At 40.0% G+C, this 18,627-nt stretch overlaps 1 protein-coding gene across 2 annotated transcripts; it reads left to right on the top strand.

The window, feature by feature from the left end:
* Window positions 1-813: 813 nt before the first annotated feature.
* LOC144526197 (PDZ and LIM domain protein 3-like) lies at window positions 814-17,867 on the top strand. 2 transcript variants are annotated; one of them, XM_078263484.1, is made up of 7 exons: window positions 814-1,000; window positions 7,019-7,170; window positions 8,539-8,623; window positions 8,743-8,930; window positions 13,347-13,474; window positions 14,763-14,874; window positions 17,391-17,867. In XM_078263484.1, exons 1-7 carry the CDS (start codon window positions 908-910, stop codon window positions 17,578-17,580), a joined length of 948 nt encoding a protein of 315 aa, XP_078119610.1. In that variant the 5' UTR covers window positions 814-907; the 3' UTR covers window positions 17,581-17,867. The 2 variants fall into 2 exon arrangements, with proteins under 2 accessions (XP_078119610.1, XP_078119620.1); XM_078263494.1 differs by having other exon boundaries at window positions 13,353-13,474.
* Window positions 17,868-18,627: the final 760 nt, after the last annotated feature.

Consider the following 18,627-nt stretch of genomic DNA (forward strand, 5'->3'; position numbering starts at 1 on the left):
TAAAGCCTTTGGTGTTTTTATAATTTTGGATATAATGCAGACATGAAGGGCATGTGTTTCAACATGCCCTCCTCAGCTGGCTGTAATAAAAATCTGTGATCATAAACAAAGAGCACAGTAAACAAGGTTTTTGTAGGCTAGAGGAAATCTTTTGAGAGACATAAAATAAGTTATATTTAACAGACACGACCGAGACAGTTGTTTGATATAAACACAGGAAAAGTGAGATGCTGTGTCGAAAAAACTGTGTTGAAACTGGATTGTTGACAAGCTCAGGGGTGAGAGTCCTGGGTCCCATCCAGATCAATAGTGGCTGGAATGTGCCTGTGGGACCTCCAGGGCCTCAGAGTGGAGCTGCGCCTCCAGACCAAATAAGGACAGGAGCAGCAAGGCCTGTCAACCAGAGCCAGACGAGGCCAGACAAACTGTGAGCTGCCCAGGGATGAGAAGCGATGAAGAGGTGGGGGGGGGGCTGGTTTACATCCTCACTCTACAAGAGTCCATGTAGGTACTCGCAGACTGGGAGCCAAAACTGGATTTGTTTAGAACGAGTGGTGCTTTGGTCGCACCAGATTTAAGAGGCAAAATATTTCTTTCTATTTGGAGAGAGAAGTAGTAAAAGAGAGAGAGAGAGAAAAAAAAAAAGGAAATAAGAAAAAGTGCTCCACAAATAAGGAAAACTGGTGAGCAAGTGCTGGTAGAACAGTCCAGGAGCCAGTTTCCAAAATCTGACCAATTACTTCACTTCTGGGGTGGGGTCTGTCCATTCTCCTCCCCCTGCTCCAACCCACATGGGTCAAAATCTCCATCACTTTGATATTCCTTTGCTCTTTGACTTTGTTCCCCGTAGCGTGCAGTTTACCATCTGTGCTGTTGTTATCTAACAGTGGAGAGACATTAAAGGCTCATGGCACTCAATGTCGTGTTGGATGGTCCGGCCCCCTGGGGGTTTCGCCTGACAGGAGGAAAGGACTTTAACCAGCCCCTGACCATCTCCAGGGTGAGTGAGTGACAGGATGTCTCTATTAAAAGAACTGTACATAAGTATTAAAGGATTCAAAATATGTTTTTCTCTTAATAACGTGATCAAAAACTTTTCAACCCGCTTGTACTGTCTTTATTGTTGGTTGATCATTTGATTAAGTTAGTTGGTTAGTTATAGTGTCAACATTGTGTTTCCAGGAGGGTTGGTTCTAGAAAGAGTCTGTCTGGCCTGGCATGGGGCTTGCACCTGTGCCACAGGAAATGCAAGAGGCTTAGATACAAATAGCAGCTTACATTGTACTCTGACATGTGCACACACACACACACACACACACACACACACACACACACACACAAATGTGTCATTGTGTGGATTTCAGACTGGAGAATTTATGAGCACAGTGAGGTTACGACATTATTCCTAAACAGTCCTGCAGCGTGTTTTAATTAATTCTGACTAAAACCTGATTTTTATTTTTTTTAAATTGGAAGAAAAAGAAAGGTAGAATCCTCCAGATGTAGATAATCCACTTATCTTTAAATCCCTCCACACATTCAGGACATTTCATGCTGACAGTTGAGTCAGAACATAGAAGAATGAATTTGACAGTTATTGGAGAAGATGAGCACAGTGTTATGTCATTATGATAGGTCCAGTATAACGGTGCAGCTGTTCATGAGCTAGTGAGCGTCAGCTTGAGGTCAACACGCAGCATCACGCAGCTTGTCATTATTGTAGACTGAGAGCACAGGCAGAGCTGGGAGATGACACATTGACTAAAGATCTACAAACTAAAAATAACTATACTTTATTAAAGTAAACTCGCAGTAAACAAATCACAGATACTTTGGATGAAAAAATGATTTATTGGACAGATACTTGGTTTAGAAAGAAAATGTTTAGAAGGTTGTGGCTGCTGATTCAGATTGGTAAATCTGTTGATGAAAATGATGATTTCCTGAAACTAATAGGGCATTTCCTGTTTACACAAAGTACAACAAGCAACTGAATCACATGAAAATAACTTTTTTTTTTCACTTAAAGGAGACGCTTAACATGTTTATTTGCCTTTTCTAGGTGAGAGTTAGATGAGAAGATCACTACCACTCTGATGTCTGTATGGTATATATATGTAGCAGCTGGTTAGCTTAGCTTAGCACAAAGTCTGGAAGCAAGAGGAAACAACTAGCCTGGCTCTGTCCAAAGGTAGTCTCGCATTGCCAGACCTTCCTCCACAGCGCTGCAGAGGAGGGTCTGGCTAGTCCACACAGCATTCCGGGATGGGAGAGAAACGTGCTCTGGTTTATTGACATTTCTTTAAACCAATCATAATTGTCTTGGGCGCTGCTAAGCGCCGGACAAAGCAACGGTGCAGCTGCAAAATGGCCTCGGTAAAAGGAACTTGTTTTGGTGGAACGTGCACGTTCAAAGGTTGTTTTAGTCGTGCAACAGAAAACTCAGATTGGACAGATAGTCTAGCTAGCTCAGAGTACCGGAGTTTAAAATGCTAACACAAAGAAAGTGGAAGGTAACGGACATCCGGCCGAAAAGAAGGACGTCAGGAGAAATTTCTGGCGGCACCGGAGTCCAAAGGTAACAAAATCCCCCAACCAGTACCCCTGAAGCTCACTTATTCACACTAATTAATATACACTACACTATACACTAATAAAGGAAAGACAGAAGAGAGGATTAAATAAATAGTTAGGGGAAAAAAACTAAAAAGGTCAGTACAGTTAAATGCATAGCCTACATACAAGTAAACATGCTGAATATGAACAGTGACGTCTTCATCAGCAGCCAGACTCTGTGTGCTGTATCCCCTGATGTCACAGGATCAGATGCAAGGAGACCCAGTAATCCCGCTCTGTCAGGGCTATGTGCGTCTATATTTCTATATTTAGGGGAGGACCTTAGGAACTACTGACTGAAAGCATAGTTCGGTCTCCAAACCACTGGCTCTGTCCAATAACCCCACACCTGTTGTGTTAGTGGACACTGTGATGAGAGAGGACTGGGATGGACGAGGAAGGAGAGGAATAAAAGAGAGGGAGAGAGAGAGAGAGAGAGAGAGAGAGAGAGAGAGAGGAATCTGGGAGGGTAAACGATATGCGAGCAGTAATACAAGAAGTGATGTGTTAAAGTGTACTTGTATAGGAAAGGCTTGTTAAATAAAAGAAAGTGAAAAGCTCTGATAAAACTTCTCACCAGTACATTCAATGTCTATGAGAGAAATTGAAGGCATTGTTGCTGCAGTGAACCCTGAGGCTTCATTTAAACACAAGTGTCTCCCTTCACTGCCATTTTTGGTCCGGAACATCCTCCTCCTCCTCTTTATGACCTGCCAGTGTTCCCAGCTGGCCTAGGAAAGTAAACACAAGTGATAATAATCTTTTTCTTCAGCAGACAGCAGCCTTAAAGGGGCACGTCGCCGAGTTCACACATCGAGATCAGTTAACTTGGTCTTTATATCATGGGGAGTACTTCAGGGCCTTTGGAGCCATGGAGGAGCTTGTGTCTGTGAGAAAATAACCCTGGTGATGTCATCAGCAAGCTGTAAACACAATGTTAGTAACTTCTTGCCCATGAAGACATTCAGCAAACTCATTCATTCGGAGATGTGTTTCTGGGCACCCAACATCCAATCTATTTTGAGCTCTGTTTTTGTCTTCAACAACTCCTGAGGGAAATATGTGGCTCTTTAGCAGCTAAATGCTCCACTATGTTCACAAGCTAGTTGCTAACTTAGTCTGGCTGCAGAGTCGGGTGATAATAACCTCCGCTAACTAGATTATGTTTGTGTTTGTCAGCAAGATTACAGAAAACGTATTTGCCCGATTTTTGTTAAACTTGGTGGAAGGTTGTAGCAAGGGCCAAGAAAGAACACATTACATTTTGGAGCTGATCTGAAACACGGCCTGGGGATTCAAATTATTTTCAATTTTGTTAACATTGCGAGAAAGGGCATAGCCTTGACAGAGGTCTGCGCTCCACGAGTGCTCTTCTAGTTCTAGTTCTGTGGGTTTGTTACTCAGAGTGACCCCTTTTTACTTTACACAGTCATTTGATCTATTTTTGATACAAACATTGATTAGTGTAGCTTTAAGTATACTACTGGATAGCTGGAATACTCCTTTTAGTGACAAGGATTTCAACCCGTCAGATTGGCTTCCCAAGTGCTGTACTTCTTGGAAAGCGTAATACTGTAACTGGATTCTCTCGTTCCTTTTTTGGTTCCTCACTTCATTCATTCTTACATTGCATAGCATTACTCTTTCTACTTACCTAAATGTTAAAGGTCCAGTGTGTAACGTGTTTAGTTGTTCATTATCAAAATCTGTGTTGCCCTCTTTCATGAATATTTACCACCACCATCAATTCCAAGTATTCATTTTGGCTTGAAACTTTACATTTGCATGAACTGGGGTAGACACTCCATATTCATGCGCCATTTTGAAATACGTTAGCCGGTAAGGGACATACAGGACGTACTGCTCCGCCTTTCGCGTTTTCGCTGTCACATGATAAACTCACAGGTGCTGCTAATGGGTATCGTAGCTTCCCGGCCCTGGCAAGTTTGAAAAAGGAAACATGGAGGGGACCACACATATTCAAAATCCAAATTTCAGGAACAGGAGTCTTCTTCTTCGCCCAGAAAAAGAAAAAGGATATTGGAAAGAGCAAGAGACCGTTTTTTTGAAGCGTGAAGGCTACCGTAGCTGTAATACGTACTGTGAACTGCGTGGGTCGAGAGAGTTGATTGCGATATATGATCTCAATGCTAGATGGGAGAAATTCCTACACATTGGACCTTTAAGTATCCAAAGTAACAGTACTCACAGGGACGAACAGAATAATTTAGTTTTTAAGTTTGTTAGTTTTCCTTCTTCAGTTCTGGGGATGTTCATGCTTGCAGATCAGTTGAAGTTGGAAAAGAAGAAAGGGAAGACAGAAGAAAAACGGATGCCAGGGGAAAAGTAAATAAATAAGGATAGAGGAAGCAGCAAAGAACATTGGAAGAGAAAAGGAAAGTTGGATCGAAGGAGGCATGAAAGAAAACAGACAGAAAGAAAAAAGGAAAAGATGGCTGAAATTTAAACATAGACAAATGTTTGACATGACGACTGAGCTGCGTGGAAACAAAAGAATCCAATAAAAAGCACAGTTGTGCCACAGATTCAGGTAACAGAATTCAGAGCAGTAAAACATACAGTCACACAGCAGCACTCCAACAAATGCTCCACTGTAAATTACTGCTCCCTCTTTGGCAGCATGAGACATCCCCTCAGCACTTTCATCCACAGTTATTTATAGGCAGATGCCCTAATTCAAGTTTCAAGCAACATCCCAGTGTATGAGTTTCCTATGTCCCGTAATGCAATATGGCTGAGCATAGGTCATGGCCTATGTGAATGTACGGTTGGGATTGAAGCTGCCTCCTCAGGTATTTTCTGTGACCCTGATGGCTCGCTTATTAATCTTGATCACTTCCTGGCCAGCAGAATATATGTTCCATCTGGATGCTGTCATTTAGTGGGAAGCAGCGCATGTTTACTTTATCTCCATGACAAGGGACGGGCAGTTTACACACATGCATACCAACCAGGACAATCTGCATCTCAGAGAGCAATTTGTGTTTGGCAGAGTGCATGTGGTGCAACATTTGCGTTGAGTTTTTTTTTTCTGTTATGAGTTTGACTGAATAGTTGGGCTTCTTAGTGAAGTCTGTGTTTTGTGTTTTGCAGGAGTATTTAGGCCAGGTGAGACTCAGAGAAAGGAAAAAAGAAAATCAAATAAAGCTGTGATCCCGGCAGGGGAACATGAACCAGGGGCCTCACGGTTGAGTTGTGTATTAAGAGATGAAGTGCCAGTGATGGAGAACAGACCTAAACTTTTCACAAGGCTACCCACCTGTACATACTGGACTTGACTGCTGGAATGGGATTTATAGAAAGATAGAAAGTGAAAAGGCAGAGCTTTTTTGTTTTCTGGCTGACCACATTAGAATATATTGCTTTGGGATTCATCCTAATGTCAATAACGTGTTATAAGAACAGTATAATCTCTTTATTATTTTGTATATCTGTAGTATTGGACCCTTTATAAATTGAAAAAAAAAACTAAGAAAAACTTAACAATAACTTAATCTTCCAACCGGCAACATCTCTGCCTCAAATGAAATACAAGGAACCTTTATTGCTAGAAGACTTGTACTAGTTAAATGGCAAGATATAAACCTCCAACATTTGGTGTGTGGAATAAAAACTGAATGAACTACTTGACACTTGAGAAAATCAGATATGCATGCCAGTTTCACACACCATGGTGTAGCAGGAGTGGGGGGTTAGTTTGTAGTGTCGGGGGGAATTTCACCCTCAGGAAAGTTGAAAAATTGAGTTTTAGCCACTTTGAGATTCAAAGAGGTCACACAGGTTGAAGAAAAAACTTGATAAGAGACGTGATTCCAAAGAAGTACATATAAATTGTATAAACAATATTCCTCCAGGTAAGTCACTATTAATATACAATTGAGCACTGCAACCAGTTAACTCACATATTGCACAATACAATTATTATTATTTTGGAATTATCAAGTGTTTTCCAACCTGTGTGACCTTTTTGAGTCTCAAAGTGGCTTCTTGGTGTTGTCGGCAGGATGAAAGGAGGAATCTTATCTGCCACAATGGCAACCGAACATTATGTGTTTATATGTCTAATACAAAACTAACAGGATCAAAATAACTTTAATACCTTTTCTGCCCTATGACCCTGTTTTTAGGTCCCAAACTTCTCACGACCGCCATCAGTCATTAAATTTGAGCAAGGCATATTTTTGTTTATGGTTCAAACTCAAAATTAATTATACAAATTAAGAAAAATATTTCTCTATAGTTTTATTTTTCAAGGGATTAAACTAATATTCAGTAAATCATCATCTCATCTCTGCTTGTGTACAAATGGGTAATACATTCGCAAAGGAATCAAAATAAAATGTCTGCATTTCTGTTATGTATTCCTTTTCCTCACTTCCAGGTCACCCCCGGCAGTAAGGCCGCTATAGCCAACTTGTGTGCCGGTGACGTCATCCTGGCCATCGAGGGAGTCCCAGCCACAGACATGCTGCACTGTGAAGCCCAGAACAAGATAAAAGAGGCCAGCAACCGGCTCGGTCTTACTGTTGAAAGGTTATATGCAGACACAAAAAGCATGCACAAACAGGTGGTGGACACAGTAGAGGCAACACCTGCACAGTAAAATGAAATGTAATACATTAGCCTTGCAATAGTCTTGCTTTGCCAGACCTTCCTCCACAGCACTGCCCAGAAGCATTCCAGGGTGGGAGAAAAACATGCTCTGGTTTATTGGCATTTCTTGAAACCAATCACAATCGTCTTGGGGGTGCTAAGCATCGGACAGAGCCCCGGTGCGGCTGCAAAATAGGAAGGAACTTGTTTTGGTGGAACATGTGTACGTTCAAAAGTTATTTTAGTCATGTGAGAGAAAACTCAGATTGGACAGATAGTCTAACTAGCGGTCTCAATTTACCCTGCAGAGATCTGAGGAGCAGTTAACCATAGTCCTCAGAAATCCACCAGAGTTTAGAATGCCAACACAAACAAAGTGGAAGGTGACGGACATTGGGCCGAAAAGAGTGAAACCCGGCAGAATTTCTGGGGGGAACGGAGCAATCCCAGAAGTGGAATGTCATGGATAAAGACTAGCCTTGCAATAATGACCAATATTGTTCCATTTTTGTTTCAAACAGCTGTTGATTCAATTCTATGACAGCGCGAGTTGTATTGGATTAAATATTGTACTGTTGTTGCTTTTATTGTGTCCAGTAGGCCCATATCCAAGTGTCAATAAATGTGTCCTGATACCATAATACATACTGATACTGTACAGCAGCAGTTCTCAACCATTTTGGCTTGTAATCCTTAAAACAAAGTATTGTCGACTTGTAATCCCTACTGTAGTCGCCAGTTAAATCGTCGTCACCAGAGTGTTTTCTTTTTGGGAGCGTTTTATGTACATACTTTTTGGAGGTGTAAAATGGTCCAGTAATTAATTTACATACTGTACTGCTGTACAGCATGAACAACATCCTAATCTTCATGTTACTATGGAAGCCTATAGAGGACTTAATTCAAATGATAATGTAAATGTGAAAATGAAAATGTAATTCCACAATATGTAGCTTTACCTCCACCATCTGAATTTAGTTTAAAACCACTTCTGTGATTTGCATTATGGGACAGTATTCAAAAGCACATCCATAAAATCAGGTGAATTTGGTTTGGCTTATGACTCTGGCGTAGTTTTTTCACCTTTTCAGTTTGGATACGATTCAAATCCCCTTCAAAAAGTAAAAAAAAAAAAATCAAATAGTATGACAGGAAAGGCCAACATGTGAGCAGAAGTTTTAAACCTTAGTTTTGATGTTTTATAGGTTGGGATTATACAACTCACACAGACTCAAAAAAAGACTCATTCAACAGTCAGTTCATCATGTTGTGGTGACCTTCTCACCAGGATCTGTTCTCTATTTCCAGGAATGAATCAAGACTGTGGTCCCCACGAGCTGTGGAGGACGGTAAAGTTCACCCATATAAAATCAACCTGGAAGCAGAACATCAGGTTCGTAAGAGTATTTGAGAAATGACTTCACGTTTTTAAGATTATGGTAGATATCTTTTTTCACATCATTATCAAACGATTGTCTCAATAATGTCCTTGCTTCCTTCTTCTCTCTACAGGAATATAAACCTATTGGCATCGCTCACAACCGGAAAGCTCAGCCGTTTGTTGCAGCAGCGAACATCGATGACACGCATCAGGTGGTCAGTTCAGCCTACAACACCCCCATAGGCCTCTACTCCTCAGGCAACATCCAGGACGCCATGGAGGGCCAGATCCGAGGCCTGGTTATACCCAAGCCTGAGAGGTGATCCTTCTCACTTTATTTACAGCTAAAACATAGCAGTCAGGTTCTTTTCAAAGCCCTGCACCATTCAGAAACTAACAGCTTGTGAGTTGTTATACACTGATTATGCTAATAGTCATGCTAGCAATAGCAATATGGCTCGAGAGATGTTACTTAGTCATTCAGCCTGTTCAGTTGTCTGCGTGTTGGTCTCAGGTACATGCAGGGGCGTAGCACAAAATTCTTGGACCTGTAGAAAGGCATTTTCTATGGGCCCCTCCCCGCATCCACAACGATTCATTCTAGCATCTTTTTGGGCCCTCCTCACATGAGGGCCCTGGGTACTCAGTCCCCTTTTTCCCCCTAGTCCGACACCCCTGGGTACATGAAATTTGCCCTCAGGAACAGCGCTAGGCTTTGCATTCATTCTGCCGTAGTGGCCACAACTGGAATTGCAAGTCATCTGACGCACTTGGGCCCAAAATGACATTTTGCCATACACAATTATTACAAAAGAAATAACTGATGGATATTGTTCGTCACAAAACCAGCCTGTTCTCATGAACCATTCGTTCAAAAAGCTACCAAAAGTTAAGCACTGTAATTCGTAAGCATTCCATGTTTTTTTTGCTGTATTCACTACATTGACGGCCGCTGTATAAGAACGTGGTTAGCATAAAGGATTTTCAAGCCAGAGTGCGGAGTTTGCGTCCCGGGGAAAACTATAGCCTTTCACCCAGGAAATGTGTGTTCCTTAGGAGTGTTTTAATCCAAACCACGATCTTTTTCCTAATCTTAACTGGTCGATTTGGTGCCTAATCTTAACTTTCGTCGCAGCAAAACGGTCATATTTTGTGGCATGGGCAATTTTAGACCCTTTATGCTACTCAAGCCCCCCTAAAATTTCATCTCAGCCCCCCCTTTTTTTTTTATAAGTTAATTTTAGAGTTTAAGTGAGAGTTTGTGAACTTGTCTGTTAGTGACAGAGGACAAACAATTACCATTAACAGAAACATAGTTTTGGCCAATCGGAGGTGGTTGTGCCAGACTCCCGCCTTTGGCTGAGTCTCTATCTGATCTGTCAGATGGCGCAGATTAGAACCCAAATTGAAACGTAAGCAACTAAAATTGCTGAATGTTAGAACATTGTGTCAAATTGGTCGTTATTACTGTGACTTATAAAGTGTCAGGTTTAGTTCCATCATAGTGTTAATAGTGTCAAAAAATGTTAGCTGACGTTGTTGTTCAGTAGCTAGCTCAGAGATTATCAGATAATGAAATTACTAATTTAGCAGGGTGTGTTGTGTGTGTGTGTGTGTGTGTGTGTGTGTGTGTGTGTGTGTGTGTGTGTGTGTGTGTGGGAAGGGGGGGTAGGGTTATCCATGTCACATTCTCATTAGGTGCTGACCCCCTAAAGGTCTGATCCTAGAATTGCCCCTGTTTTGTGGACTAAATTTAACCGTAGTGTCCGCAGAAATGACCAGCAGCTCACGGTGCTATTTTAGGGTAACTGAACCACCAACTACTGCTGATACAATGGAGGTCTGTAGCCAGCGTCACAAAGCTCTGTAGCAGCAACTAGCAACTGCCGCTCGGCGTCATGGAGCTCATAGCCAGCCGGCGTCGCGGACCAGCCGGCGGTCTCCTAATTTCGTAGGATATCATACGTTTTGGTGTGCATACATTTTTGTATGATATCATATGGACCCGTTCATGAGAATGCGTTGCACAAAACACTGCAAAACTACTCTTTGTATTATCAGTGTTTGAGCCAGTAGCTTAAAATAAAAATATCTCAAAGAGCCAAATTAGTCTATTTTTTGCCAGACATGTGCAGGGAGTCAGCTGGCTCAGAAGTCTGGGCCCAAATATGCGGAAGATTGAATATCTTTTTTTTGGATAAGTGCCCAGTGAGGAACTTTCATTGGAATGGTGTTTCCCCTGACTTTTCATCTTATACTTCTAAGATTTACTAGAAAGCATGCTAACATTTGTCATCATGCTAATGACTAACATTGCTCACATGTTGAATATAATAAGCGTTTTAGCATGCTACTACATTAGTTGGCCTTAGGGCAGAAGCACGTTTTTTTTCTCATTATGATTTCTTTTTCAAGTCAACGATTAGTTTTTTATGAAGAATTATAGAGAATAGTAGAATAAAATAATTTAGTTTGTTTTGTCTGACAAAATCTCTGAAAAAGAGCTGATCCAAGTTTAGAATATTCTATCACTAAACTACTCATTAGTTGCCTAACTGTTTTAACACAAATAGCTTTTTAACTAGTACCACCCTTAGAATCAGAATCAGAATCAGAAAAGCGTTTGTTGCCACGGTAAGTTACACTCATGTGGAATTTGCCTTGGTATTTGGTGCATACATAAACAAACAAACATATTGAACATTAATAAGAATAAACAATAATACAGAAACAAATATATACAAAATAGCTGAAAAAGGAGGCTGAATGTTTTTCCCCAATAATAGCAGTAGTAGTATCCAGGGTATCCAGTTGTGTTTTCTGGTGTATAACTAATGATCATTACAGCCTGAAAGGGCTACTAACACACATTCACTGAAGTCCACCTGTTCTCCCAGTCACTCTTTTTGTTGTTTGAATGTATGTATGTACAGTATGTTAGCTTTCAGCCGTCCCCTCATGTGGAGTTCATTAGGGTACCTGATATATGGTGTGTCACACTGAGAATATATTAACACAGCCCACAGGAATTAATCTGTCCATAGCATAACCACACATTCTGAATAAGTCATACATCACACCTATAAGTCATGTCGGCCGATACAAAATAGACTCGCTCTGCATCACTTCTAGGCTGCTTTACATGGAAAAGTAAAGATGTATTTCATTGTAATGTATTCATAACCACAAGAAGCTGCAAACCAGAACATGATTATGAAAACATATATTAGAATTTGCATAAAAAGGGCATGTTGTAGAATCAGCATGCTGTAAAACTCAGCTAAAATCTTCCTCTTTCCGTTCTCATTTTCCTCCTTGTGGTTCAGCCCATGAACCTTCTTCCTCATCCCACATTTAGCATCTAAGCATTTTTCTCCTTTTAAGGTTGACTCGCTATGTTGTAGCTCTGTAATCTCCAGCTGGTTGTTCTCACCTGCTCTGCTTCACCACAAGTTTTTTTTAAAAAAAACCTCAGGGTAATGCAGTTAAGATTGCAATACATCATTTCTGCCACTAGCATGAATGAATGAAATTGACTTAGGGAGGTCTGGGAAAAAGAAGTCATTAAGTATGGCAACCTATAGACCAAAGCAGTGCTGTGTCACAGTTAGTGGCAGTGGTGGAATGGAACTAAGTACATTTACTTAAGTACTTGAGTATTTCCATTTGACGCAACTTTATACTTCTACTCTTGTCTGACTGCTGTAATTACTTAATATTAAAGTTTTCATACCCTTCCTGTCCCATGGAAACCACATATCTTTGGTGATTAAAATGTGGTGTATATTCTCCTACTTCATAAGAAAATGAAATAGTAATGATATATTATAATTTATAAACTATAAATGCATTTTTTCTGAGCTCATGAAAAGGTAACTTTTTTTTAAAGAGATATGCGGTTCTCACAGGACAGCAACGCTACAAACATATGGTGATCTTATAGAATATGATTCTTAGATTAATGACATTAGATTAAACAGCCCAACAGAATATAAAGGAGTTAAAATTAGCACAACCTTAAACATCTACAGAAGTAAAAAGCAACACACACACATGCAGCAGTAATATTAAAGGTGCTCTAAACGATGTGACGAGTTTTTTAGGCTGCAACATTTTTTGTCACATACAGCAAACATCTCACTATCTGCGAGCTGCCTGTCCCCTGAACACACTGTAAAAAACACCACCAAACATAATAAAAAGTGTTCCAGCCAATACCCAACAAGGAGGATTTGGGGGGGGTGGGGGTTGGGGGGGTTAGTGTGCGGAAGGGAGGGAGAGGGGATGGGATGAGGAGGAGGGAGGGGCGAGCTAGCCTCGTTTTGTTTGAAAATACTTTGAACGTCAACAAGAAGTGACATCACCCAACATCGCTTAGAGCACATTTAAACATCATTTGAGCACCATTGTTCTGCAGAGTACTTTGACTTTTAATACTTTAAGTAAATTTGGCTGATAATACTCACATACCTTGACTTAAATAAGGTTTTCAATGCAAGGTTTTTACTTGTAGTGGAGTATCTTTCACAGTGTGCTATGAGTACTTTTACTTAAGTGAAGGGTGTGAATACTTCTTCCACCACAGATAGTAGAATGTGCATTTGTGTTTGTATCCTGACCAGGTATTGTACTGTGTGTGTGTGTGTGTGTGTGTGTGTGTGTGTGTGTGTGTGTGTGTGTGTGTGTGTGTGTGTGTGTGTGTGTGTGTGTGTGTGTGTCTGAATGTGCTGCTCAGCCACAGGACTTTGACCAGCATCGAGGATTCTGACGTGTACCAGATGTTACAGAACGACCAGGCGGAGCCCCAGGAGCCTCGGCAGTCTGGCTCCTTCAAAGCCCTGCAGGAATTTATTGACAGTGATGGTGAGCTCTTCATCTTTCCCAGACGATTACCTCCACTACACAGAAATATCTTAGGGGTTGAAATGATTACCGGTGCAGAGAACTACTTGTAATTTTATTGTGAGCCAAAAAAGATGCAACACCTCATCATGGAAACACACAGATGTTTTAAAGGCCTTGAGAACTCAGTTTCTAAATCAGCTTTTTACTATGAGTTATGGGGTTCTGCGTGAACACATCCTCATACCTAAACGACTTTATAGGTTGATTCAAAGACTCCCAAAGCAACACAATATGCCGTTTGATTTACTGCTGCATGGTGGCAGTTTAATCATGGGACTGTAATCATATGACCATTGTATTTAACATGACGGGCACAGTTTTAAACACGTAGTAAATGTTGTAAAACGAAACTAACTACGTTTCGGCAACCAAAAATACTTAATTGGATTAGTAAAACATCAGGGATTGACTACAAACAAACGTATGAGTCATTAGTATGAGAAAAAAACGAGATTTTAACTGTGTCGGGCTCGGGTCGGGCTCGGACATAAATATCTTAATGCACTTTTCTTCAAAGCGACTTCTATTTGTATCTCCCATACACACATCAGGAACATCATTGTGGCTTCAGTGTGTTGCCCAAAGAAACTTTGACATGTGGACAAGAGGAACCCTATGACCAGCCTGCTGTAACTCCTACACTACAGCTGAATTTACTGAATGACATTTGTTGACCTACTAACTGTGGCATAAACAATTATTCCAGTAAATTCCATTCATAAGCCTAAAGAGAACAAATATGAAAATAACCTCATTGAAATCATTTATGCAATTCCTTTGACCCTGTATGACTAACCGGTCTTATGACTTACACAACATGCTACACAATATGTCATTAAGCCACACCCCCTTTTCCCTTATTCAACTTGTGTTAACACAATACATCATTACAAAATCACTCCTCCGTGTGTTTTTGACATACGACGATATCTGGAAATGGATGATGGAGATGCTCACAGATGACGAATCCGATTATTTCAGATTAGATGCAGCTTTATCCAATATTGAACAATTTCTCTCATGAGGGAGATGTACTGTTGCATACAGTTTTCTTTATTACTTGTGTTATAAAAATGAGTCGTGATAGAGATGAAATATGCTTATACCCTATAAGGAAGCATTCATTTAGGATTAAAGAGGCTACAAGTGTCCCTGCCTCATTTCTCTTCAATGTTTTTTTTTTTGCATGTGCTTGTATATATCTACAGCATTGTTTTGTTGAGTGGTCTCTCTCCCATGTGGGCAGGCACTCGTCCCATTGTGACCAGGACAGTAAAAGCTCCCACAACCAGGCCAACTCCACCCACAGGAAACCTGCAGAAACTGCCCGTGTGCGACAAGTGTGGGAATGGGATTGTGTGAGTAAAAATAGCAAGAAATCATCTGTGATTCACATTTAGAGCATCCATGAGTCAATACAAAAAAGGGTGGAGAACAGTATAGGAACAATACAGTCCACAACAACAACAACAACAACAACACAAACTATAGCTTGTATAAAAATTAATAACATAAATAAAATAACATAAATAAGCAATAAGCTTCATAAAGTACTGCTTATTGCAGGGCTTCTGCAAATAATTGCACTGTTATAACACACCCATTCCATAAATCAGAACATGTTATGCCTTTATGCAAATACATTGTTTTACAAATATAGCAATCATTTTGTTCATTGACCATATAAACCTAAATCAAATCCTGATATCAAATAAATAAATCCTGATAAAGAGCTTTTTAGTTAATCTCCCAGGCATTTTCCAAGTCCTAACTAATGTAACTTTAAAAAAGTATTGCCACATAACTTAAATCATATGCATTCACAATCATCTGTAATCAGCCTGTGAATTACTGTACATGGGTATTAATAGTTAAGACATGTATTAATGTAATCATACATAATGTAATTATATACAGTGCCACTCATAAGTTTATGAACCCAAAAAGTTGACTAAAAAGAGGAATAAAAAAATCATCTTTTGGAAATTGATCTTAATGCCTTAATTAAAACAAATGAGGAAAAATCCAACCTTTAAGGACACCAATTTTCTTTGTGAATGAATAATGTATCGTAATTTTTTTTATTCCTCTTTTTAGTCAACTTTAGCATGGGTTCATAAACTTATGAGTGCCACTGTATGATAGCCTATATTTATGAGTTATTGTGTTTAAGTATTCATTAAAGTAACAGTTTATACACCAGTTATAGTCATAGGCATTATCATGATTGATTAATACATTAATAAACACTTCAAAAGTGTCATTATGGGCACTGTAGTATCTGAAGAGCCTATAAGGTTAAAGTTTGTATAAAGCTCAAATGTGCTGAGACATAATAAGCACTGTGTTAGTGAAGTAAGTTTAATGATTTTCCTCTCAGTGGAGTGATGTGTTGAAGAGGATGTTTTATGTGATTCTGTGATTGGGGGCTGAGTGGGATCAATGATTTTATGTGTAGTGTTGGAGCCCCCCAAAAAGACTCTGACCTCAAAGGGACTCAGACCTTTACTTGCCAACTCACATCTATTTACTTTATCTAACATGTTACCTAAATGTACCCCTTATAAGCCATGTCCTTGCTGCAGCAAGACGCATATTGGCTTTGTCCTCTCCGGGTTCTGCAGGATCCGTCATGATGCTGAAATCCTTGATGTAATAAACCTTTTATAATCAAGAACAGTGTCAACGAAGTTCCTTTTCCACACATCGGCAACACAGTGCTGCAACTTAATTTACAACAGCACCCGGATAGCTCAGTTAGTAGAGCGGGCGCCTATATATAGAGGTTTACTCCTCGACGCAGCGGGCCAGGGTTCGACTCCGACCTGCGCCCCTTTGCTGTCATTCCCCGCTGTCTCTCCCCTTTCATGTCTTCAGCTGTCCTGTCAATAAAGGCCTACAAATGCCCTAAAAATAATCTTAAATAAATAATAAGTGTTTTATAAAACATTTATTAGGTTGTTCTAAATGCAATATAATAGGGTAATAAAGAGTTACTGTAACAGTTTTGTATGTAAGTAGACAGTTCAGTCTCTGTGCATCGTTGTGTTTAACAAATCTGATTCTTCTTTACCTTCCTTAACGCCACTATGTGTTGAATTTGTATTATTATTTACTATGGTATCATTCAAATTATTGCGATAGCACAGGTTTTTGTCTGTTGAAAAATGAGACAATCCCATTGAAAATCGGTGCAGTCTATGTGCTGCTTTCAGGTCACTTATGTCAGTGACCCCAGTTTGGATCCATTAGGGAGTGTGTATTATTATCAGGGCTTTAAATTGACACACTCCAACCCGCCAAATACGGGTAAAAATTAACTTTGGTGGGTAACATTGTAAAGTTACTAGCCCATTTGGCTGGTGATGAATGAAGCAAATAACTCTGCAGTAACGATGCGACAAGTCAGTGTTTGCAGATTGGTTTGTTTTCCCGCCAAGAAATTGTGGCGGTTTTGTGTGTGTTTGGCTAGGAAACGCGATGTTTATCTGGCAATACTGCTTGTAGTACTAATCCTACATTTCCCATGAACACTATGTTGTGGTGTGTCATACAACCATCCATTGGCTACGTGCCTTGCATGTGTGGTATCAATTACCAGCTACGCTGAAACGAAGAAGACAAACTTAATGAATTAAAATTAAGTAGTAATGCCATTTTAAATTTAGTTATTTAAAATTAGTAAAAATCGTGAAAAAATCTGACTGGCTGGTAACTTTAAAAATCTACTAGCCCTTTTGGCTGGCGATCAAAAAAGGTAATTTAAAGACCTGATTATTATAGTATACTATACTAATTTAACTATTACTACAACACTACACACATAGACTATTCTTTGCTTTTGACATCTCCCTCTCTGTCTTTTCTGCTACAGCGGGACGGTGGTGAAAGCACGAGACAAATATCGTCACCCTGGTTGCTTTGTGTGCTCCGACTGTGACGTCAACCTCAAACAGAAGGGCTATTTCTTTGTGGAGGGGCAGCTGTACTGTGAGACTCACGCTCGCGCTAGAATGAGACCACCGGAGGGACACGACCTCATCACAACTTTCCCTTCTGCATAGATTCACAACAAACACTCAGACACGCATACAAACAGACACTCCTATGTCCGACATCTGTTCTATGTGTTATCTGCACTTGTTTATCTGATGTTGTCTTTGTGTAAAATAATATTTCGATAAGAAGAATAGACTTTAATCGCTGAATGTAACAGTATGATGTTTTCTCCGCTTGGTTGTTTAAAGAGCCCATCAGCACTGACTACAAAACACACTGAGACTTGCCACTTTCATCTTGCCAGTTTCTACACAATTCGATAGCCTATATTTCCAATAAAGACTTCTGCTAATACTGACTCATGGCATCTGTATTTTAAGTCTTGAGATGAAAGCAACATACACCTGTAGGTATAACAGAAATTAGCATTTATATGGAAATCTATTGAGAAATAGCTTGTTCCAAAAAAAAACAGAATAACCCAGCCTAAGTATAGTATTAGCATGCAAATAGCCATAAGAAGAAATAAAAGGGAGAGGGATCGCATGTTTACAAGTGGATGTGCAGCTGTCTTGATTAGTTTACACATTTGTCTTTCAAAGCACATCAAAGAGACAACATGTATGAACCTTTTCAATTCTGACATTTCAGCTTGTATGTCGGTTAGTCCGCCACTTTGTTCTGGACTGAAATATCTCAACTGTTGGATGGATTGTAATGAATTTTCGTACAGACAGTTCATGGTCCCCCGAGGATAACACCCGCTGACTTTGGTGATCCCCCTGACTTCATCTGCCGTGCCACCATGAGGTTGATTTTCAGGTTTTAGTTAAATATCTCAACATCTATTGAATGGATCACCATGACATTTAGTACACATACATGCATTTCCCCCTCAGGATGCCTTGTAATAACTTGGTGATCCCTTGACCCTCGTCGCATGCCATTATCAGGCCACAATTTCAATTTGTCCATTACTTTGGTTTAGTTTTGGTTTATTATTTTAAAACGAATGACAATCCCCGTCAGTTAGCATGCTAAACTAAAATGGTGAGCATGGTAGGCTTTATACTGTAAACATCAGCACGATAGCGTCATTATGAGCATAATAG

Source organism: Sander vitreus, chromosome 2, assembly GCF_031162955.1.
Source record: "Sander vitreus isolate 19-12246 chromosome 2, sanVit1, whole genome shotgun sequence".
Lineage (NCBI taxonomy): Eukaryota > Metazoa > Chordata > Actinopteri > Perciformes > Percidae > Sander > Sander vitreus.